The 24,539-nt window shown below is 41.1% G+C and overlaps 1 protein-coding gene across 4 annotated transcripts in view; it reads left to right on the top strand.

The window, feature by feature from the left end:
• The first annotated feature begins 286 nt into the window (after positions 1-286).
• The window catches only part of LOC115146366 (gastrula zinc finger protein XlCGF57.1-like), a 35,023-nt gene continuing 10,770 nt past the window's right edge, over positions 287-24,539 (top strand). For 2 of the 4 annotated variants that reach the window (XM_029688400.2, XM_029688401.2), the window contains exons 1-3: positions 287-393; positions 837-926; positions 7,319-7,490. In XM_029688400.2, coding sequence (XP_029544260.2) covers positions 361-393; positions 837-926; positions 7,319-7,490 — 295 coding nt within the window. In that variant the 5' untranslated portion in view covers positions 287-360. Of the gene's footprint in view, positions 394-836; positions 927-7,318; positions 7,491-8,008; positions 11,671-18,415; positions 20,786-24,539 lie in introns of those variants that run through there. The other 2 variants (XM_029688399.2, XM_029688402.2) reach the window with 2 other exon arrangements.

The following is a 24,539-nucleotide window of genomic DNA, read 5'->3' as shown; positions in this document are numbered from 1 at the left end:
TTAAGGCTGTAACGTAACAAAATGTGGAAAAATTAAAGTGGTGTGAATACTTTCCGAAGGCACTGTATGTTTAAAATGCACGATTATCGTTGCTATCTGAATGTTTAAAAACTGTTGTCGTATCCAACTTTGATTTTGTTGGATCACATGATTTTCTGTGAATAATTCGGGATGAGTTTGGCCTAAAATTGTGTAGCATGACCACTTCATGAGGATAATAGATAGAATCGCTTAAGGAAATGTATTTTGTGACTCCCAGATGTCATTATACTCCCATACAGACAGGGCGATATTGCGATGCACCAGCTACTCACTGCACACACTAGCAAAGAGAGAGGATGAGAAGCTTCTGTTCATGCTATGATGGCGTCAGAAGTGAAACCTGTCTTTGAGGTACGTTTCCACTCAGCAAACTTTAAAGATAAAATCAGTTATAATGTTTTTTTAAGGACATAAAAATGATCGTTTTATGTGCCTCATCACAATAAAATACCGCGTAGTGTTTGAACGTTCGTGCAGGATTACCAACTAATTGTGTTTGTTGTGGAATGCAGCTAGCCACGCGGCTGTTTTCATTTGGCTGACTGTTGGCTTCTTGTATGATATGTTAAGTGTGCAATTGGTTGCGTATTGCAGAAGTGCATAATTGTATCGACTTATGTCATAATGATTTCATTTTTCAACAAAAAAACTAATTTGCCTTTTTATAATTCTAAATGGAGATGTCCTATCATCAGTGATGGTTTGATCGTGCTACTCTGTGGCAATTTTGATGTTTTCCGTCATCTTGTTTGTTATGATGCTTTTAATTAACTAATACATGTTTTCTGCAACAGGAGAACACTGCACTAGGATTCCTGTATAGGCTGATGAATGGGGCGTTTCAGGACAGAGACTCCAAAGATTCCGTTTTCTCCAAGGCTAATGTAAGTAGTGCTAATCACATCAGCGTTGCGTCCACAACACTAAAAAAGTAATTCCGGGTTACGGAATTTCAGAAATCGTCCCAATATAAGTCCCCCACGTAATAGTAGAAAAGTATAATTAACCTGTATTCATTTATGATACATGAAAAGTAATTGTGTAAACATGAACCATTATTAATATTTGTTCATATTTAATTGACATTTGGGTTTAGGACATCTTCCATGGTCAAATAAATGACCCCAATGTTAATCATTGTATATGGAATACATATTGGCTTATGCCTGCCCATACCATAACCTCACTGTCACCATGGGGCACTCTGTTCACAACGTTGACATCAGCAAACCGCTGGCCCACACAACTCCGTACACTCTGTCTGCCATCTGCCCGGTACAATTGAAACTGGGATTCATCTGTGAAGAGCACACTTCTCCAGTGTGCCAGTGGCCATCGAAGGTGAGCATTTGCCCAGTGAAGCCGGTTACGACGCCAAACTGCAGTCAGGTCAAGAACCTGGTGAGGACGATGAGTATGCAGATGCACTTCCTTGAGACGTTTTCTGATAGTTTGTTCAAAAATTCAATCGTTGTCCAAACCCACAGTTTCATCAGCTGTCTGGGTGACTGGTCTCTGACTATCCCGCAGGTGAAGAAGCCGGATGTGGAGGTCCTGGACTGGCTTGGTTATACGCGGTCGGAGGTTTTGCGGCCAGTTGGACTTAGTACCAAATTCTCTAAAATGACGTTGGAGGTGGCTTATGGTAGATAAATTAACATAAAATTCTCTGGCAACAGCTCTGGTGGACATTCCTGTAGTCTGCATGTCAATTGCATGCTCCTTTAAAACATCTATGGCATTGTTGTGTGACAAAACTGCATATTTTAGAGTGGCCTTTTATTGTCCCCAGCACAAGGTGCACCTGTGTAATGATCATGCTGGTTAATCAGCTTCTTGATTTGCCACACCTGTCAGATGGATGGATTATCTTGGAGAAATGCTCACTAACAGGGATGTAAACAGATTTGTTTACAATTTGAGAGAACTAAGCTTTTTGTGTGTATGGAACACATCACATATGTTTTATTTCAGCTCATGAAACATGGGACCAACATTTTACATGTTAAGTTTATAATTTTGTTCAGTGTATACATGGCAATTTCACGGGGCTCTGAATAATACAGAGTGTTGCCGGCCTTTCACTGTTGTTAAAATGAGGTGTCTGGACACTATGGTACAAATATAGCACTGTTTCAGGAAAAAATATTTGTGCTGAAATCGAAGTGGGGTGGGTAGTACTCAGTCAGGTCTGTAGACTCTATATACAGTGAATTCGGAAAGTATTCAGACCCCATGACATTTTCGCATTTTGTTACGTTAGTCTTATTCTAAAAGTGATTGAAAAAAAATGTTCCTCATCAATCTATACACAATACCCCATGATGACAAAGCAAAAACAGTTTAATTTAAAAAAATTGCATTTTGATAAAAAATTACAAAACAGAAATACCTTATTTACCTAAGTATTCAGACCCTTTGCTTTGAGACTTGAAATTGAGCTCAGGTGCATCCTGTTTCCATTGATCATCCTTGAGATGTTTCTTAAACTTGCTTTGGTGTCCGTCTGTGGAAAATTAAATGGATTGGACATGAGTTGGAAAGGCACACACATATTGCCCCACAGTTGACAGTGCATGTCAGAGCAAAACCAAGCCATGAGGTAGAAGGAATTGTCCATAGAGCTCCGAGACAGGATTGTGTCGAGGCACAGATCTGGGGAAGGTTACCAAAACATTCCTGCAGCATTGAAGGTCCCCAAGAACACAGTTGACTCCGTCATTCTTAAATTGATAAAGTTTAGAACCAATAAGGGCCTTGGTCAGGGAGGTGACCAACAACCCGATGATCACAGAGTTCCTCTTGAAGTTTCTCCCATCTCCACAGAAGGACAACAGTCTCTGCAGCACTCTACCAACCAGGCCTTTATGGTAGAGTGGCCAGACAGAAGCCACTCCTCAGTAAAAGGCACATGACCGCCCGTTTGGAGTTTGCCAAAAGGCACCTAAAGGACTCTCAGACCATGACAAACAAGATTCTTTGGTCAGATGAAACCAAGATTGAACTCTTTGGCCTGATTTCCAAGTGTCACGTCTGGAGGAAACCTGGCAACATCCCTACAGTGAAGCATGTTGGTGGCAGCACCATGCGGTGGGGATGTTTTTCTGCGGCAGGGACTGAGAAAGACTAGTCGGGGTCGAGGGAAAGATGAACTGAGCAAAGTACAGAAATCCTTGATGGTAACCTGCTTCAGAGCGCTCAGGGCCTCAGACTGGGGTGAATGTTCAACTTCCAACAGGACAACGGCTGTAAACTCACAGCCAAGCCAACGCAGGAGTGGCTTTGGGACAAGTCTGACTGTTCTTGAGTGGCCCAGGCAGAGCCTGGACTTGAACCCTATCGAACATCTCTGGAGAGACCTGAAAATAGCTGTGCAGCTCCCCATCCAACCTGACAGAGCTTGAGAGGATCTGCAAAGAAGAATGGGAGAAACTCTCCAAATACAGGTGTGCCAAGCTTGTTGCTTCCTACCCAGGAAGACTCGACTCGAAGCTGTAATCGCTGCGAAAGGTTCTTCAACAAAGTACTGAGTAAAGAGTTTTTTTTTTTGCAAACTTTTCTAAAAAAACCTGTTTTAGCTTTAGGGATAAAAAAAATCATTTTAGAATAAGGCTGTAACCTAACAAAATGTAGAAAAAGTCAAGGCGTCAGAATACTTTGCTTTGTGCCCAATGTAATGGGCGTGGTAAAAGGCCAGCGACACTCCGTATTATTCATAGCCCCATAAAATGACACCACAGGTTCTACAGACCCTACTTAGTACTCCTCCTTACCCTACTTTTACGTCGGCACAAATAATACTTTATGTATCGTATAGAGTCCTGCACCCCATTTTAAGCCACAGTATTTGATGACCGTAAAAGGCTGGCAATACTCAGTATTATTCAGAGCCCTGTGAAATGACACCATATATAGATTCTACAGACCCTACTGAGTACTACTCACCCCACTTTTAAATCGGCACATAGAATAGTTTTTTTCTCCATAAGCAAATATGTCTATTTAAAATGTTTTATTTTATTTAACCAGGTAGGCTAGTTGAGAACAAGTTCTCAATTACAACTGCGACTAGGCCAAGATAAAGCAAAGCAGTGCGACAAAAACAACACAGAGTTACACATGGCATAAACAAACAGTCAATAATACAATAGAGAAAGTCTATATACAGTGTGCAAATGAGGTAAGGCAATAAATAGGCCATAGTGGCAAAATAATTACAATTTAGCAATTAAACACTGGAGTGATAGATGTGCAGAAGATGAATGTGCAAGTAGAGATACTAGGGTGCAAAAATAAAGAATACAGTATGGGGATGAGGTAGTTGGATGTCCTATGTACACGTGCAGTGATCTGTGAGCTGCTCTGAAAGCTGGTGCTTGGACAAATGGAATGGGTATAGAAATGGCTGCTGGGTAAGCTGGTGCTTGGACAAAGTAGAAATGGCTGCTGGGTATTTAGACCAGAGTCATCCAAATAATAACACAAACAAACATTAGGAACACCTTTTTTTTGTATTTTTATTTTACCCCTTTTCTCCCCAATTTTTTTCATATCCAATTATGATCTTGTCTCATTGTTGAAGCACTCCAACGGGCTCGGGAGAAGCGAAGGTCGAGTCATGCGTTCTCCGAAACATGACCTGCCGAACTGTGCTCCTTAACACCAGCCTGCTTAACCCGGAAGCTAGCCATACCAATGTGTCGGAGGAAACACCTTTCAACTGACCTCCGAAGTCAGCTTGCAGGCGCCCGGTCTGCCACAAGGAGTCGCTAGAGCGCGATGAGCTAAAAAATCCCCCCCGGCTGAATCCTCCCCTAACACGGACGATGCTTTGCCAATTGTGCACCGCCCTATGGGTCTCCCGCTTGTGGCCGCAGCCTGGGATCGAACCCGGGTCTGTAGTGACGCCTTAGACGTAGGAGGCCTCAGGAACACCTTTTCTAATATTGAGTTGGACCCCTCCCATTTTGTCCTCAGTACAAATTCAAAGCTTTCCACAGGGATGCTGGCCCATGTTTACTCCATTGTGTCCCACAGTTTATCACGTTGTCTGGATGTCCTAGACCTCAAAGTCAGTTCCACTGCATTTCATTGTTCCTTATCAGGTATTACAGAAAACCAGCAGGCTTCGAACCTCGTAGGGTAAGAGTTGAATATTCCTGGTCTATGTCATGGAGAGACAGGTGTTCTTAATGTTGTATATACTCAGTGTAGACTAGCACTAGATCAATAGAGTCTGTAAAATACTGTTCTTTACAATAATTTACTTAAGCTCCAACCATTTATCAATGTGCTTCACCTTATAATATTTGTTATATATAGTAATTCTCTTTTAGTTTAGATTTTTGGTAACATTTGAACATTGCACTTGATTTCGTATCATACACAGCATTTTACCGCAGACTTTTATTTTGAAGGCAAAATCGGAAACCGTCAGTCTTAATGTTGCTGCTGGGACACTAATGTTGCTGCCATGAAGCTAATGCTAATCACATGCTGTGAATATTTAGAAAGAAAAATCCGGTTGTTAGTGTAGTGTCTTAACACTTAGTACTTATTTATGTAATAAGAAAGACTCTGAATACAAGCAATTGAACTGGAGCTTCACATTTACTCAAACGAGTTAGTACCAGAATAACATAGAACTACACTGCGCTTGACCAAGGATGCTCCATTCTTAAAGGGGACATCAGTAATTAACAGAACATAACAGTTAGCATAGATTTTATATATATATATATTTTTCAAAGGTTGTTAGCCCCATAGAGAATGATAGAGGCCTTCAGTGGCTTTAGCTTGATGATCAGTTGATTAATTGAATCAGTTGTGTAGTGCTAGGGCAAAAAACAAAACATGCACCCCTTGGGGTCCTGAGGACCAAGTTTTGGCACACAGTGCCACAGAGCTCGCCAGCTTGTAGTCCTAACAAGTGGGAAATGGGTTACCTCTGGTTCGTTCAGCCATTCAAATGGGGAAAGAATAGGTTTTTGGGATAAATGCCCCAAAAAATGTCTGCGGTTAAGACGTTTAGAAGATCTTATGTTTTTGTTCTATGGGATAATATCAGTCAGTTAACATGACCTTTATGAATTATGAAGCCTGTGCTTTTTTTTATTACATAAATGCTTCAAAATTTAAAACAAGTGATGTTATGTGATGAAGATGATCTCATACATCGCTTGTTTTACATTTTGAAGCATTTATGTAATCAAGAAAAGCACAGGCTTCATAATTCATAAAGGTCATGTTAACTGACTGATATTATCTCATAGAACTAAAAGTATAAGAGATTTTAATTCTCTGTTAACCTCAGATTGTTTTAGCTGTTTATCCCAAAACCCGTCCCATAGGCTTTGTCCAACGAACCATGGCGGAGTTGGTGCCTACAAAAAGACACCATTACTATTGCTATCTATTGAGGGCTTCCACCGTTTTATTGTCGTCAACTGGGTGGGACTTCCAACTTCATTGGCTGATCCCTCCTGGTGACCCTGTTAAGAGTCATGTCTAACCTACCCTGTTGGTCGTCCCTGGTGACCCTGTTAGAGTCATGTCTAACCTACCCTGTTGGTCGTCCCTGGTGACCCTGTTGGAGTCATGTCTAACCTACCCTGTTGGTCGTCCCTGGTGACCCTGTTGGAGTCATGTCTAACCTACCCTGTTGGTCGTCCCTGGTGACCCTGTTAGTCATGTCTAACCTACCCTGTTGGTCGTCAACAACCAGGTGTTCCGGTTTTCAGGGAAATGGAAGAGACCCTGTGACGCGACTACTGTTTTTGGACTTTAACAAGGCGACAATATTAACTCCTCCTCCACATTTACTGGATTGGTTGAACAATGCAGAAGAGATCATCCCCGACAGTTATTTTATTCTCATCAAGACCAGAATGTGGGGGGGATTTAGTTTTAGGCATTTCTTTTACGCCTGCTAAAGTTAGGTTGTCTAACCAGGTCATCAGAAGGGATCAGCCAATTGTCAAGAAAATGTAATACTTCAAAATGGAGATGGCCTTAATGGCGCTGCCCATGCTGTCACAGATGCCATAATGGCACGGACACAATGAGACGTCTTTCCATCTGCATGGTTAGCCCTGACATCTCATCTGAATGAATATAATCCTCTTTGAATGATACTTTCACAATACGTTTATGTACAGTATGAAATATACCTGCTGTGCTTTTGGTGTCTCCATTCTCTACAGGAGTATACAGCCCAAATGATTCCGGAGCGCTGTAGATTACTTACAGTAAATGTTTTTCCCGCCCTTCACTCCAGGATTGTAAGGACAACTTCAGCATAACTCCGCCCCATCACGCAAAAGACAAACCGCCCCTGCCGACTCTTAGAAAGGTTTCAGTGATACTGGAGGACTGCAGGAATTTACTGGGAGACCGTTTCAGACAATGTGAAAGAGAGGAGAGTGGATTTGAGGCTTCAATTCCTCTTGGTAAGTGTATTTGTTATGAAGTAGTGTAAAAAGCAGCCAATTCAATGTGCCAAACTGGGTCAAAATATATATATTTTTGGGGTATTCTGTTTTAAGTTGTGTTCTTTATAACAATTCTGAGATAAAAGTGCTTGGAAAGTATTTATGTGCCTTAATTTTAGAAGATATAATAAGAGTTAACAGATTTCATTGTATTGTTCCATTGTTTTGAATTGAAGTCATTGGATCATTACCGTTTTTTATACGACGTGACTATCTTTGCAGATTTTCCTGGAACCCGAAGGTTCCGTGGTTAAAGATACTGAGATTTCTGTGCATGTGCAGGATTTTATTTTTTAATAACGTAGCTGCTGCCTACTCCGCTACCTACGTAGCTGTTGCTCGGGGGCTGTTCGTGCTTCGCTGCCGATTCCTCCCCCTCCTTGATCGACGATGAATGTTGTACACAAAAGGCATGTCGACATGTTTAATCGCCTCAGGCTATTAAGCATAAGTTGATTGCATGCTATTTTTTTCAGGAGGAATTGTATGCTGACTACACCGGCCATGCCGGCGTGTCATCGTGCGCGTGTCATCATGCACATGTTGATTTTGTCTGTCCCCATCAGACATGATCATGACTAGAGGTCGACCGATCATGATTTTTCAACGCCGATACAGATTATTGGAGGACCAAAAAAAGCCGGTGCCTATTAATTGGCAGATTGTTTTTATATGTATATTTGTAATAATGATAATTACAACAATACTGAATGAACAATTAACACTTTTTTATTTTAACTTAATATAATACATCAATAAAATCAATTTAGTCTCAAATAAATAATGAAACATGTTCAATTTGGTTTAAATAATGCAAAAACAGAAGAAAGTAAGTGCAATATGTGCCATGTAAAAACAGCTAACGTTTTAGTTTCTTGCCCAGAACATGAGAACATATGAAAGCTGGTGGTTCCTTTTAACATGAGTCTTCAATATTCCCAGGTAAGAAGTTTTAGGTTGTAGTTATAATAGGACTAATTTTGTTATATATAGTTTTTAACCTTTATTTAACTAGGCAAGTCAGTTAAGAACAAATTCTTATTTTCAATGACGGCCTATGTTACCCAACTAATTCTGATTCATCCGCCCCAACCGTTCCCTCTATACCATTTGTATTTCATATTCCTTTGACTATTGGATGTTCTAATAGGTACTTTAGTATTGCCAGTCTAATCTCGGGAGTTGATAGGCTTGAAGTCATAAACAGCTCAATGCTTGAAGCATTGCGAAGAGCTGCTGGCAAACGCAGTAAAGTGCTGTTTGAATGAATGCTTATGAGCCTGGTGCTGCCTACCACCGCTCAGTCAGACTGCTATATCAAATCATAGACTTAATTATAATATAATAACACGCAGAAATGTGCCTTATTTTCCGGATTTGACCATATCAATGACTTATCATTTCAGTGAAATACGGAACCGTATTACCACATGAGGAGAGAGACAAACTTCACACACCAGTCAGTTATACTTAAACTACATCTGCATTAGCACTTGACTTTCAATGATTTGCCATTTCTAATGAACCGTTGAGTGTCAACACAATGGCTACTGAGATCTTTTATAGCAAAGATCCACACCCCTTTGACACGACAAACCACAGATATTTAGGAACTGTTCACAAAGAAAGACTTTTACTTGAGAGAGGAGTATCCTATAGCCAGATAGCATTCAATATACATTATCATTCATTTTGGTCCCTAAGATGAGGTTCTAATCTCGTTCCTGGTACTTCATAGTACAAAAACACCAACTAATCCAATGTATATATCAATTGTCAACTTTAGAGTCTCAAGTAAACCCCCTCTTGACCCCACTCCTGGACAAGCTCACTGAGGGGAGTGACTTGCGCACAGACATTGTGGAGACAAGTAATTGGTTCCGCATTAATCACGCCTTCCCTTCACATTGTTTAAGAATAGGTAAAGACACATTCACATATGAAGACAATGTCCCATTCTGTCCTCTTCCCTTTCTGATATTCTGCATAGCACCAGGGACATGTGAAAGACAAGCCTGACCTCTCCCCTCTCTGGGCCCCAAGTGACTGAGCCCTAGCTGAGGGAAAAGTCCAACTGCCAACACTAGAGTCCAAAGGGATACATTCTAATGACAAGTATCTCACATAAGCATATTATGCAACTAAAACATCTTAATTATCTATGTTACCCAACTCATTATGATTAATCCGCCCCAACAGTTCTGTGGCATCCATAAGTCTAAATATTGCTGTTACATTGCACAACCTTCACTGTTATGCCATAATTACGTAAAATTCTGGCAAATTAGTTCCCAACAAGCCAGGCGGCCTAAACTGCGTATACCCTGCCTCTACGTGCAATGAACACAAGAGAAGTGACACAATTTCCCTAGTTTAATATTGCCTGCTAACCTGAATTTCTTTTAACTAAATATGTAGGTTTAAAAGTATTGATTTTAAGAAAGGCATTGATGTTTATGGTTAGGTACATTCGTGCAACGATTGTGCTTTTTTCGCAAATGCGCTTTTGTTAAATCATCGCCCGTTTGGCGAAGATGGCTGTGTTTGTTAGGAAGAAATGGTCTTCACACAGTTCGCAACGAGCCAGGCGGCTCAAACTGCTGCATATACCCTGACTCTGTTGCATAGAATGCAAGAGAAGTGACACAATTTCCCTAGTTAAAAGAAATGAATGTTAGCCGGCAATATTAACTAAATATGCAGGTTTAAAAATATACACTTGTGTATTGATTTTAAGAAAGACGTTGATGTTTATGGTTAGTTAGGTACATTGGTGCAACGACAGTGCTTTTTTTTCGCGAATGCGCTTGTTAAATCACCCGATTGGCGAAGTACGCTGTGATTCAATGATAAATTAACAGACACCGCAACGCAGGACATGCTAGATAAACTAGTAAAATTATCAACAATGTGTAGTTAACTAGTGATAATGTTAAGATTGATTGTTTTTTATAAGATACGTTTAATGCTTGCTAGCACCTTACCTTGGCTCCTTGCTGCACTCACATAACAGGTAGTCAGTCTGTCACGCAGTCTCCTCGTGGAGTGCAATGCCATGATTGGTGTCCATAAATGCCGATTACCGATTGTTATGAAAACTTGAAATCGGCCCTAATTAATCGGCCATTCCGATTAATCAGTCGAGCTCTAATCATGACATGCAAGTTAAATTACCAAAATCAATTGTGAATCAAATATATTAATTTAGGGGCAGTTCCTCCACTCTGATAATTAATCCACAGATAAAAAGGCAAACCTAGTTTTTAGTTAGTTAAACCCATGTGGGTTTGTATCTTCCTGATATCCAGTAAGGAGGGGACTTGTGGTGCATCTCCAATAGAACCAAGCTATGGCTATGAAGATGCTCGTTAATGCATGTGAGCAGTGTGTGTAAAATGATTTGATGTATGTGCACATTTATTTAGCAACTCTGTCACTCAACGTGGACTGTGTGATGTGCGTGTTAGGCTAGATGCAGCTATACACAAAATATATGCTCAACCAGGGCTGTAGCTACACATGAGGAAACCGATGTCCGGACCTCAGTCATTTTTCAGAATAAAACATCTAATGCATAGTTTTGGGGGAACTGTTGGGGTCTCAACTTACTGTTGATAGTTAGAATAGTAGAATACACAAAGTGCAATTTTGAAACTTGGTTGTGCATCAGCAGTTTTCCTCTTGTTATGTCGCTCACTGACAGTCACTCAATTAGTCCATGTCTGTTAACATTTTTTAAAAGCTATCTTACCTTGTTGTAATCATGGCCTAATTACTGGCTGGGCACTGACCTCCAAGGGGGCCCCACATTTGATTTTGTTAGTCACTCTCACTAAGATATCATATTAACATGGCATAAGTCATGGCAAAATGTGTAGAATTTCAGGAAAATAGCTGTAAAGCAAACTTATTTGTTCACATTTTTCTGGTAACAGAAAGCATTTTAGAGTTTTTAAATTGTATATAAATGCAGTAAATGAGCTTTAACTTAAATATCTATATTTGGACCTCACTAAAACTCAGACCCTGGCTACGGCCCTGTGATCAACATGTTCGTACAAGCTTTGGTGTCTGTTACAGGAATTTAATTCCTCCATGTTTTAACACCCAATTAAAATCAAACACTGTCAATTCATAAGGATTTGTATGACCCTTATTTTATAGAAATGAACAGAGCCCAGTCTTAAAGTCAAACAGCAGCTTTTATTCACGAGAGTACTGCCCATTACACATTTTACCACAGGTTATAAACTGAAAATGACGTCATTAGTTTCAGTACTAGCCCATGTCATTTCCGCTGTAGTACAATGGCTGTATGGTTCTCGCATGTCTCTCCCTATTTAAGATAATATATGACCGAGCCAAGGCCATGCTTGTGTAGATAAGCCTTCTAGCCAGACTGGCCATGAGTTAATTCATTTCTACCGTAGTACAGACAGTCATTGTTCTAAATCTTGATTATATTTGCAAATATTATATTCAGTACTAAGTTTAAAAAGAAAATTCATACATATACAGTAACATGATAGTATTCTGATTAGTACATATACAGTAACATAATAGTATTCTGATTAGTCAGTCCTGATTGAAATGTATACATAATTAGTCATCATTGATAAAAATTCCCTTAAGTGTCGTAACAGTTTTGCAACATAAGCATGTTTGAAGATTCTAAAGAACATGTTCTGAGAATAGGCCTATACTGTCTACATCCCTGCCAGTGATAACACATACAGCAAAAACAACAAGCAAGTCATCAGATATTGAATGACCTTGTATTCAGATGAACTCCTTTGAATTTAGAAGATAATTATTTGCCTCTGTGTAGACAAACCAACTGTATTGTTGAATACTTCACAACGGGATTGAAAAACCTTGTAGGATGTAATCATTTAGCTTTATCCACTTTTATTGAATCGCTGCGATTAAACTGTCATTCTGATCTTGGAATGTTGTGATCACAGCATGTAAGTGTGTATAATTTTGCATATCCAGACTCAACTCCAAGACACTATTGCTAGAATGTTACAATGTTCACCCCCCAGGTAGCTGGGTTTGTGTTGTAGTCATCCCTTGACATGTGATATGCTTGATGTTGACAGCCGTCAAACTCCGATTACGCCCATACATCACGGGCTGTTATCGTTGGACAAATTCGTTTTGCGTCCGGTTTCAAACCCTCAACATTCTGGTCTGAAGTACAGCACGCTATCGACTGTGCCCAAATGTATTAATTGGGGTTGTGGCCGACTGGCTAAAAACACTATCAATTGGAATCTTTAACATGTGGAAAGGGGGAAAAGTATTATTATTCGTTTTTCACAAGCTTTTTTCAACCTTTACTAAAGAACTGTCTAATAGCCGAACTAGGTGTGACCTCCCCAACCTGCAACAAATCATTTGTATCTACCTTTCCACAACTACCTACAGATGGTTAATGTTCTGGGGGAAAAATATATATTAATTGGTCATGGCTCCTGAGTGGCGCAGCGGTCTAAGGCATTGCATATCGGTGCAAGAGGCTTTACTACAGTCCCTGGTTCGAATACAGGCTGTATCACATCCGACCGTGATTGGGATTGGCATAAGGTGGTGAGCAATTGACCCAGCGTCATCCGGGTTTGGCCGGCGTAGACAGTTGTAAATAAGAATTTGTTCTTACCTGACTTGCCTAGTTTAAACAAAGGTTACATTTTAAAAACAAACTGGCATTATCCGCAGCGCAATCAATAGGTGAACAGTGGCTGGTGCCGTTATGCTGTTCTGCTATTCCAAGGATGTGTAACCGAAGAGAGAGACCACGAGTGGGCACAGAAAACTGGGATGGATCCCAAGGCAAATATGGCTTACCAGTGAAAGTCCGGGTGTTCATTAATACTGTCTCAGAAGTTTCTGTAAATAATTATAACTCTTTCAAAATGCAGATGTTGATTTAGTTATGGATCCATAACGAATTACTATGGGAATAAATATCACTGATTTACAGAAATATTGGAACAAAGTTGTCTAATGATGGCAAACAATTCAGAATCCTATTATGATGAAGCTTTCTCCTGACCGTCACGTTGTACAGCACAATATTTTCCATGCCATCCTAAAGGAAACCCCTGAGGGTTTCGTTTTTCTCGGAATAGAAACACCATAATATTAATCAAATTAATTAAGCCAAATTTCTTAATCCCATAGACAGTTGAAGTCGGAAGTTTACATACACTTAGGATGGAGTCATTAATTTATTTTTCAACCATTCCACAAATGGTAGTTTTGGCAAGTCGGTTAGGACATCTACTTTGTGCATGACATGACACAAGTCATTTTTCCAAAAATTGTTTACAGACAGATTTCACTTTTAATTCACTGTATCACAATTCCAGTGGGTCAGAAGTTTACATACAATAAGTTGACTGTGCCTTTAAACAGCTTGGAAAATTCCAGAATATGATGTCGTGGCTTTAGAAGCTTCTGATAGGCTAATTGACATCATTTGAGTCAATTGGAGGTGTACCTGTGGATGTATTTCAAGGCCTACCTTCAAACCCAGTGCCTCTTTGCTTGACATCATGGGAAAATCAAAAGAAATCAGCCAAGACCTCCACAAGTCTGGTTCATCCTTGGGAGCAATTTCCAAAAGCCTGAAGGTACCACGTTAATCTGTACAAACAATAGTAAGCAAGTATAAACACCATGGGACTACGCAGCCGTCATACCGCTCAGGAGGGAGATGCGTTCTGTCTCCTAGAGATGAACGAACTTTGGTGCGAAAAGTGCAAATAAATCCCAGTACAACAGCAAAGGACCTTGTGAAGATGCTGGAGGAAACTGGTACTAAAGTATCTACATCCACAGTAAAACGGGTCCTATATCGACATAACCTGAAAGGCCACTCAGCAAGGAAGAAGCCACTACTCCAAAACCGCCATTAAAAAAGCCAGACTACGGTTTGCAACTGCACATGGGGACAAAGATTGTACTTTTTGGAGAAATGTCCTCTGATCTGATGAAACAAAAATAGAACTATTTGGCCATAATGACTATCGTTATGTTTGGAGGAGAAAGGGGGAGGCTTGCAAACTGAAGAACACCATCCCAACCCGTGAAGCACGGGGGTGGAAAAATCATGTTGTGGGGGTGCTTTGCTGCAGGAGGGACTGGTGCACTTCACAAAATAGATGGCATCATGAGGAAAATTACGTGGATATATTGACGCAACATCTGAAGACATCAGTCAGGAAGTTAAAGCTTGGTCCCAAATGGGCAATGACCCCAAGCATACTTCCAAAGTTGTCAAAATGTCTTAAGGACAACAAAGTCAAGGTATTGGAGTGGCTATCACAAAGCCCTGACCTCAACCCTAAAAAAAATTGTGGGCAGAACTGAAAAAGCATGTGCGAGCAATGAGGCTTACAAATCTGACTCAGTTACACCAGCCATGTCATGAGGAAACTTATTGTGGGAAGCTTTCCACAACTACCTAATACTAATTGAGTGTATAAACTTCTGAACCACTTGGGAATGTGATGAAAGAAATAAAAGTTGAAATTAATAATTCTCTACTATTATTCTGACATTTCACATTCTTAAAATAGTGGTGATCCTAACAGACCTAAGACAGGGAATGTTTACTAGGATTAAATGTCAGGAGTTGTAAAAAACTGAGTTCAAATGTATTTGGCTAAGGTGTATGTGAACTTCTGACTTCAACTGTACTATGTTATTACAAAAAAAGCTTTTAAGTTCTCTGCTAATGCCTATTTGGAAGACTCAAGCTTCTCAGATGCTATCTGGTGGTCAAACTAGACTAACTTGCTTTTACAGAAAAAATGGCTGACAACATGCCACAGAATGCTGCAGCAGCCTGCATTGTGTGCTGCAGTATGGCAACTTTTAAAGGAGCAACCACTGTATTTCGTGATCATTGAAAGGCGAAGTAGCAGGGCCTGTGTGTGGTTTAAAGTTTTTTTTATGGGGAGCTACATGCATGTATCCTGGCAGCATATCAAACACAGGCAAGATACAGACATCATTGCAAACATTGGCTATAGAAGGAGGCAAGTCTGGCTGGTGGCTTCGATATGGCAGCAACTATAAAGATTAGCCTACATCACACAACGCAGATAGTTTTCTTTAATGCGATGTGTAGGGACTTGTGCAACTGCAATATCTGTTACAAGAGACAGAAGGTTGTATCCTTCATAATACAGTGCCTTCAGAAAGTATCCATACCCCTTGACATATTCAGCATTTTCTGTATATTGTTCTGAAGCTATTACACTGTTGCTTTGGCTGTATACATGGGGTCACTGTCCTGCTGGAATGTAAATCTTCACCCCAGTCTAAGATAACCTGCTTCAAAGGGCAAACTATCAAGGATTTGCCTGTAATTGGCCCCCTTCATTGTCCCCTTTTTCCTTACCAGTCTCCCAGTCCATGCTGCTGAAAAGCATCCCCATAGTATGATGCTGCCACCGCCATGTTTCACGGTAGGGATGGTGTTAGACGGTTGATGAGCTGTGCCTGGTTTTCTCCAGATGTAGCGCTTTGCATTCAGGCCGAAAAAGTACAAGTTGTCTCTCATCAGACCATATAATCTTTTGCCTTATGATCTGTCTCTCGTGCATTTTTGCAAACTCCAGGTGTGCTGTCATGTGCCCTTTTCTCAGGAGTGGCTTCCGTCTGGCCACTCTCCCATAAAGCCCAGATTGGTGAAGTGCTGTAGAGACTATTGTACTTCTGGCAGTTTCTCCCATATCAGCCAAGGAACACTGGTCATTGGGTTCTTGGTCACCCCCTGACCAAGGTCCTTGTTGCTCAGTTTGGTCGGACGGTCAGCTCTAGGCAGAGTCTGGGTAGTTCCATATGACGAAGACCACCATGCTCTTGTAAACATTCAACACTATAGACATTGTTTTCTACCCTTCCCCAGATATTACTCGTCACAATTCTATCTCGGAGATCGACACACCGTTCCTTGGACTTCATGGTATAGTGTCTGCTCTGACATGGACTGTCAACTGTGGAACTTTGTATAGACCAGTTCCTTTCTAAATCATCTTCAAACAATTTGAGTTGGCGGACTCAGGTGGACTCCAAGTTGTAGTGACATTTCAAGGATGATCAAAGGAAATTGGATGCACCTGAGCTCAGTTTGGAGTGTCATGGCAAAGGGGTGGGACTATTAATATAATGAGATATTTCTGTATTTAATTTTCAATCAATTTGCAAATATTTATAAACATTTGTTCACTTTGTGGTTGTGTATAGATGGGTGAGATGTACATTTATTTGTGTTTTATTTTTTTGTATTTTACCCCCTTTTCTCCCCAATTTCGTGGTATCCAATTGTTAGTAGTTACTATCTTGTCTCATCGGGTCGAGACCCAGGGTCTCGAGCTTAATGACTAGTTTGGAGGGTACTATGGTGTTAAATGCTGAGCTGAAATTGATTAACAGTATTCTTACATAGGTATGCCTCTTGTCCAGATGGGACAGGGCAGTGTGGTGGTGATTGCGTCGTCTGTGGATCTATTGGGGCGGTAAGCAAATTGAAGAGGGTCTAGGGTGGCATGTAGTTTGGAGGTATGTCTAGAATGTTAGTGGATTTATATTAAGAAGCAAAGTGAAAACAGCATTGTCATCAACATTGTTGCATGTGCTGCATGCATGCAAATGTCTTGTTGCTGAGGAACGTCAAATGTGCTCCTTGAGTGACAGGGGGCGTGGCTAGGTATGTGTGGAAAGTGGCAAGAAGAGAAAGAGCGAAGAGACATGACTCAAGTAGCGAAGTGAACTATAAAAATTTATATTACACATGGCGTATCACATTTAACAAACCAAACATTCAAATTCCGGTATAGAAGGTACTGTAAAAACCCAAACCGGTCCCTGTATCAATACAGTATCATAAAATACTGTATACCGCCCAGCCCTAATATATAGTAACATGTTTTTGCAACAAATTGTTGGTCACTGTAGGCCTCTTTCATGGACACAGATTAAACGACAGAGACTCCACTTTTTAACCTGCTTTGATCAATTCCAGCACCAAACCAATGTCTTCATATGAGAAAGGTGTTTGTAGTTAAAAAGACAAGACTCCCCAAAAAATGCTTCTCTGTGACATAAGGTAAGATTAAAAGTGCTTTTCAAATCCTGCAACAAGTTTCTAGCCCAAGGGAGGATATTGTCCTGCTCCCCACATCATCGCAAATCTCATGGTGTTTGGCAAGTTGTGAAGGAAATTTTCTTGTGTAAAGAGACAGTCTTGAAAATGTTAATCTTGTCTTTTGTGTCATAAACAATCCTTGGTTCCTATTTGTGCTGGGTAAAGATATGATGAGGAGGAGGGGGGGGGGTCTTTAGGACCATTTTGCAGAATGCACAGAATATGTTCTTTAAGTTAAGATAGGAGATGGAGCCAGTCACATGTAGGACCCAATAAATCATGTTGGTTGGTTTTTATGTAGCCGTATAAAGGGAACGCTTTTGGAGAGCTCACTTCAGAACGGGACTTTATGTATCTAAGTTTGACTGCGACCTCGTTAGCATTCCGATAAACAATTTATTAATTGCTTTGAGTGTCCTTAGGTAGAATTTCCATGACAAAGTGTCTTAACCTTTGATGTCACCGGGGTAGAACTTCTCTACAAAACTTAGAAATGTGCCGTTTAGACATGTTAACTGGTATTGTGCTGGAGATGATGAAGATGACGTTGAAAACCAGTTTCCCTTTAATCCTGGACTAAATACTGTCGGCTGTAAATATCCTAATACAGTTTTGGATTAATCGACATGGCTTGATTTTCTTGATTAATCTGTCTTTAATTAAACTTCCTAAGACATTGATCTGTTCTTTTATCTAACCCGAGACTGTTTCAATCACACAGGACGGAGCCCTAGCCGCAAACAGCCGAAGAACAGAAAGAGCTCTTCTACATCAGTAAAGCCTAAACAACAACAAACATTTTTCACGATTAAGATGCACCACTGTAAACAGTGTGGCAAGAGTTTTAGTAATTATAAAGATCTAAGGAATCATCAGAAAGTGCACAAAGGAAAGTCCTACCACTGCTCTGACTGTGGAAAGTACTTTTCTATCTTAAGTGCTTTGAGAGTTCATCGGACAGTTCATACAGGAGAGAAACCTTACTCGTGCTCTGAATGTGGGAAGAATTTTAAGCACATGGGAAGCCTACGAGAACATCAGCTAAGACATATTGGAGAAAAACCCTTTAGCTGCCCTGACTGTGGAAAGAACTTTATAACACAACGTTATCTGAATAAACATCGGCGAACTCATACCGCTGAGAAGCGATACCCCTGTCCTGACTGTGGGAGAGGCTTCACTACGGCAGGACTTATGAAAAGACACAGAAGAATCCATACTGGTGAGAAGCCATACCAGTGCTCTGACTGTGGGCAAGGATTTGCCAGATCCGAGGCATTGAAATCTCACCAGCTTACTCATAATGGAGAAAAACCTTATTCTTGCCCTGATTGTGAGATGAGTTTCGGCTCATCAGCGGGCCTGAAGTATCATCAAATGAATCATACTGGAGAGAAGCCCTACCACTGTGCAGCCTGTAATAAGAGATTCAAGTCAGCTTCAAGTTTAAAGTCTCATCAGAGGACGCACACTGGAGAGAAACCTTACCAGTGTCGTGACTGTGGGACAACATTCTCCAGTCTCAGTAATCTTAAAATACACCAGCGCATTCATTCTGGAGAGAAGCCTTACTCTTGCCCTGACTGTGGAAAGAGATTTTCTGCAGCATCCTCTGTAAAAGCACACCAGCGGTCACATACTGGTGAAAGACCTTTTCCATGCTCTCATTGTGGGAAGGGCTTTACCATAAAGGCACATCTTGTGGTACACATGCGGATACACACTGGAGAGAGGCCCTACCACTGCACTTTCTGTGATGCAACCTTCTCCACTTCAGGTCCCTTGGTGAGGCACATGCGAATACACACTGGGGAGAAACCTTATAACTGCATTCATTGTGACAAGAGCTTCAAAACCTTGCATGAAATTACTGGTCATACAAGGGTGCATACAGGAGAGAGACCTTACCACTGCTCTAAGTGTGAGAAGAAGTTCAAAGGCCTGGGAGACTTGAGAAAGCATGAGCACACGCATACTGGAGAAAGAGTAGCATGTGGTCAGTGTAAGAAGACCTTTGCCTCCAAAGGAGGATTAAGGTTACACAAAATGTCACACACAGGAGAGAAGCCCCACCACTGCACTGTCTGTGGGAAGAGATTTGTATCAACGTTTCTTCTGAAAACACACAATAGAGTGCACAGTGGAGAGAAACCGTACAGTTGCTCTGACTGTGGGAAAACGTTTTCCCAACTGGCTAACTTATGGACCCACCAGCGCATGCATACTAGGGAGAAACTGTAATGCTGCTCTGAATGTGGAATGTTATTTCAAAATCTCGCTTGAAGGTGGACTTGGTATTCCATAGAGACGATCAGCCTTATTCCTGTGGCCGGTTTGGAAAACCAAACACACACCCAAGCCTATTGGCGAAAAACGGTTCCAATGCTTCAACTGTGGTAAAAATGTCAGGCCTGAAGTCATAAGTATTTGCATACTGGAGAGAAGTCTGAAATGTCTTGGTTGTGGAAAGGGTTTTGCATTATCACGTCAGTTGAAAATGCATTACAGGGTTCACAGTGGTGAGAAGCCTTACATGTGTAAAAACTGTGGGAAGTGTTTTCCCCAGTCCTCTAATTTGAAGTGTCATCCGATACAACACACTGGAATAAAACCACACCGCTGCTCTGACTGTGGCAAATTATTCACCTAGTGCAACATTGGTGTGTGCAGACTGGAGAGAAGTCCCACCACTACCTTGAATGTTGAAATATCTTTTCAGTATTAAAAGAACACAAGCGTGTTCACTCTGGAGAAAAGCTTTACTGTTGCTCGGACTGCAAGAAGGACTTTGCACAACTTAAAAGAAACACCAGAAAACATCATGCAGTAATCAAAGCTTTTGAACCAATTCAATGTTAGTGGTTGATGTAGAGTTATTATAGCTAAACATTGTTATGCTTAAACTTATGCTATACAAAACTGATTTGGCTTAACAGATGTATAATTTTTTATTAATGACAGTTTAATCGAACATTCCATGTGGTTATAATATATGATTTCCTATGAAGCTCAATAGTAATCTACTATGAATAATTTGTATGGTTTTCGTACCAAACATTCATAAAATTATTAAATGCTCTTTAACCCTGAATGTATTTTTCTTCACTTTTGTCCCTCTGGCCTTGAGTGTCCCTAAAAGCTGATTTGTGTGTGTGTGATACATTTAATTTAGTGAGCTTTGATTACATTATTGTAACAAGTGCTGTTTCGTTTGCAAGAAATTCCAGGTTGCGGGCAGAGGTGGTGCAGAAACGTACACATTCATTTGAATTTCAACCAATGTCGGATGAAGTGCAATTTCTAAGTTGTCTTTACAAAAGCAGTCTTAACTAGTGTATTGGGGTGTTAAAGCTGGAATCCTTAAAGGCCCCGTTCAGTCTTTGTAATTATATTTTTAAATCACCACTGTATGTTGAATAGATCAGTGTTAATTTAATGAAAACTCTGTGTTTAATTTATTTCCCTGAGCCTCCTTTTGGTGTTTGAAATGCTCAGTATGATCACGTGGGTGTTAGGAAATAAATGTGAAGATATTTATATACATAGGCCTGATTGGCTGATAGGATGGTCTGGAGCCTTTACCCAGATGAACAGTCATTGGTCTATTATAATAAGATCACATTGTGGCATGTGGGCCAAAAGGTCCATCCTACCTGAACAGGCTGAAATTCCAGACAATTTCTTCAAAGGACTCTTGTACAAAAAGGGCATTATCATAATTTTCACAATTTCAGTGTTATATCAACCTCACAGTGGTGGAAAAAGTACCAATAGACATACTTGAGTAAAAGTAAAGATACTTTAAAAGAAAATGACTCAAGTAAAAATGAAAGTTGCCCAGTACAATACTACTTCAGTAAAAGTCCAAAAGTATTTGGTTTTAAATGTACTTAAGTATCAAAAGTAATCGCAAAAAACTACTTTAACAACATCAAGTATACATTTCTAATTCCTTTAATTAAGCAAACCAGACGGCATGATATTAGAGGTTACATTTTTTTTAACGGATAGCCAGGAGCACACTTCAACACTCAGACATCCTTTACAAATGAAGCATTTGTGTTTAGTGAGTCTAGATCCGAGGCAGTAGGGATGACTGGGACGTGAATTAGACAATTTTCCTGTCCTACTAAGCATTCAAAATGTAATTAGTACTTTTGGGTGTCAGGGAAAATGTAAGGAGTAAAAATAATATTATTTTCTTTAGGAATGTAGTGGAGTAAAAGTTGTCAAATATAAATAGTCAAGTACAGATACCCCCCAAAACTACTTAAGAGGTACTTTAAAGTAGTTTTACACCACTGCGACCTCTGTGGAAATGTCATGAATAAAAATGTGATCAATTCAGCAATAAGACCCAAGGAGGTGTGGTATATGGCCAATATACCACAGCTAAGGGATGATCTTATGCACGACTCGGCGCAGAGTGCCTGGATACAGCCCTTAGCCGTGGTATATTGGCCATATACCACAAACCCCAGAGGTGCCTTATTGCTATTATAAACTGGTTATCAACAACATTAATGTAATTTTCTGTCATACCAGTGGTATGTTTTAAGCAATAAGGCCCCAGGAGGTGTGGTACATTGGCCATATACCACAAACTCCCAAGGTGCCTTATTGCTATTAGAAACTGGATATCAATGTAATTAGAGCAGTAAAAATGCATACAGTTGAAGTCAGGAGTTTACATACACCTTAGCCAAATACATTTAAACTCCATTTTTCACAATTCCTGACATTTAATCTTAATAAAATTTCCCTGTTGTAGGATCACCACTTTATTTTAAGATTGTGAAATGTCAGAATAATAGTAGAGTGATTTATTTCAGCTATTATTTCTTTCATCACATCACATTCCTAGTGGGTCAGAAGTTTACATACACTGAATTAGTATTTGGTAGCATTGCCCTTTAAATTGTTTAACTAGGATCAAATGTTTCAGGTAGCCTCCCACAAACCTCCCACAATAAGTTGGGTGAATTTCGGCCCATTCCTCCTGACAGCTGGTGTAACTGAGTCAGCTTTGAAGGCCTCCTTGCTCACACACGCTTTTTTTGTTCTGTCCACAAATGTTCTATGGGATTGAGGTCAGGGCTTTGCCACTCCAATACCTTGACTTTGTTGTCCTTAACCATTTTGCCACAACTTTGGAAGTATGCTTGTCCCTTTTTCAGGACCCTGTCTTTCAAAGATAATTTGTAAATATCCAAATAACTTAACAGATCTTCATTGTAAAAGCTTGTTCAATGAACCATAAACAATTAATGAACATGCACCTGTGGAACGGTCGTTAAGACGCTTACAGACGGTAGGCAATTAAGGTCACAGTTATGAAAACTGACTCTGAACAACACCAAAAGAAAGATGCCCAGGGTCCCTGCTCATCTGTGTGAACTTGCCTTAGGCATGCTGCAAGGAGGCATGAGGACTGCAGATGTGGCCAGGGCAATAAATTGCTATGTCCGTACTGTGTGACGCCTAAGACAGTGCTACAGGGAGAAGAGCAGACCGTCCTCGCAGTGGACGTGTAACAACACCTGCACCGGATCGGTACATCCGAACATCACACCTGTGGGACAGGTACAGGATGGCAACAACAACTGCCCAAGATACACCAGGAATGCACAATCCCTCCATCAGTGCTCAGACTGTCCACAATAGGCTGAGAGAGGCTGGACTGAGTGCTTGTAGGCTTGTCTGGTGAGGACCTGCCTTACAACATCACCGGCAACAACGTCGCCTATGGGCACAAACCCACCGTCGCTGTAGCAGACAGGACTGGCAGAAAGGGCTCTTCACTGACGAGTCGCGGTTTTGTCTCACCGGGGGTGATGGTCGGATTTGCGTTTATCATCGAAGGAATGAGCGTTACACCGAGGCCTGTACTCTGGAGCGGGATCGATTTGGAGGTGGAGGGTCCGTCGTGTCACAGCATCATCGGACTGAGCTTGTTGTCATTGCAGGCAATCTCAACGCTGTGCGTTACAGGGAAGACCTCCTCCCTCGTGGTACCCTTCCTGCAGGCTCATCCTGACATGACCCTCCAGCATGACAATGCCACCAGCCATACTTCTTGTTCTGTGCGTGATTTCCTGCAAGACAGGAATGTCAATGTTCTGCCATGGCCAGCGAAGAGCCCGGATCTCAATCCCATTGAGCACGTCTGGGACCTGTTGGTTCGGAGGGTGAGGGCTAGGGCCATCCCCCCCCAGAAATGTCCGGGAACTTGCATTTGCCTTGGAAGAGTGGGGTAACATCTCACAGCAAGAACTGGCAAATCTGCTGCAGTCCATGAGGAGGAGATGCACTGCAGTACCTAATGCAGCTGGTGGCCACACCAGATACTGACTGTTACTTTTGATTTTGACCCCCGCCCCCCCCCTTTGTTCAGGGACACATTATTCCTACCGCAAGCTCTGAACCTTGACACCGGATCATCCCAGCTAGCAAGCTGCCACCCGGGTGGCTACTCCTGGCTAACATCTCTATCCCGAAGCAAGCACAAGCTAGCCTCGAGCTAGGCCCATCTCCCAGCTCGCCAAAGAGGTCCAGCAGTCAATTCTTGGGCTACAATACCTCTTTTGCCAATTGGCGATGTCGGATGCCCATCTGTTAGCCCCGGCCCGCTAGCTGTCTGAATCGCCATGTCTCCAGATCGCCTAGCATATTAGCAACTACAGCTCCTTGACTCATCTAGTGCTACTCATTGGACCCTATGATCACTCGGCTACACATGCCTCTCCCTAAAGTCAATGTGCCTTGTCTATTGCTGTTTTGGTTAGTGATTACTATCTTATTTCACTGTAGAGCCCCCAGCCCTGCCCAACATGCCTTAGATAGCC

The sequence above is a fragment of the Oncorhynchus nerka genome, linkage group LG18 (assembly GCF_034236695.1).
Source record: "Oncorhynchus nerka isolate Pitt River linkage group LG18, Oner_Uvic_2.0, whole genome shotgun sequence".
Lineage (NCBI taxonomy): Eukaryota > Metazoa > Chordata > Actinopteri > Salmoniformes > Salmonidae > Oncorhynchus > Oncorhynchus nerka.
This window is presented reverse-complemented; position numbering and strand designations above follow the sequence as displayed.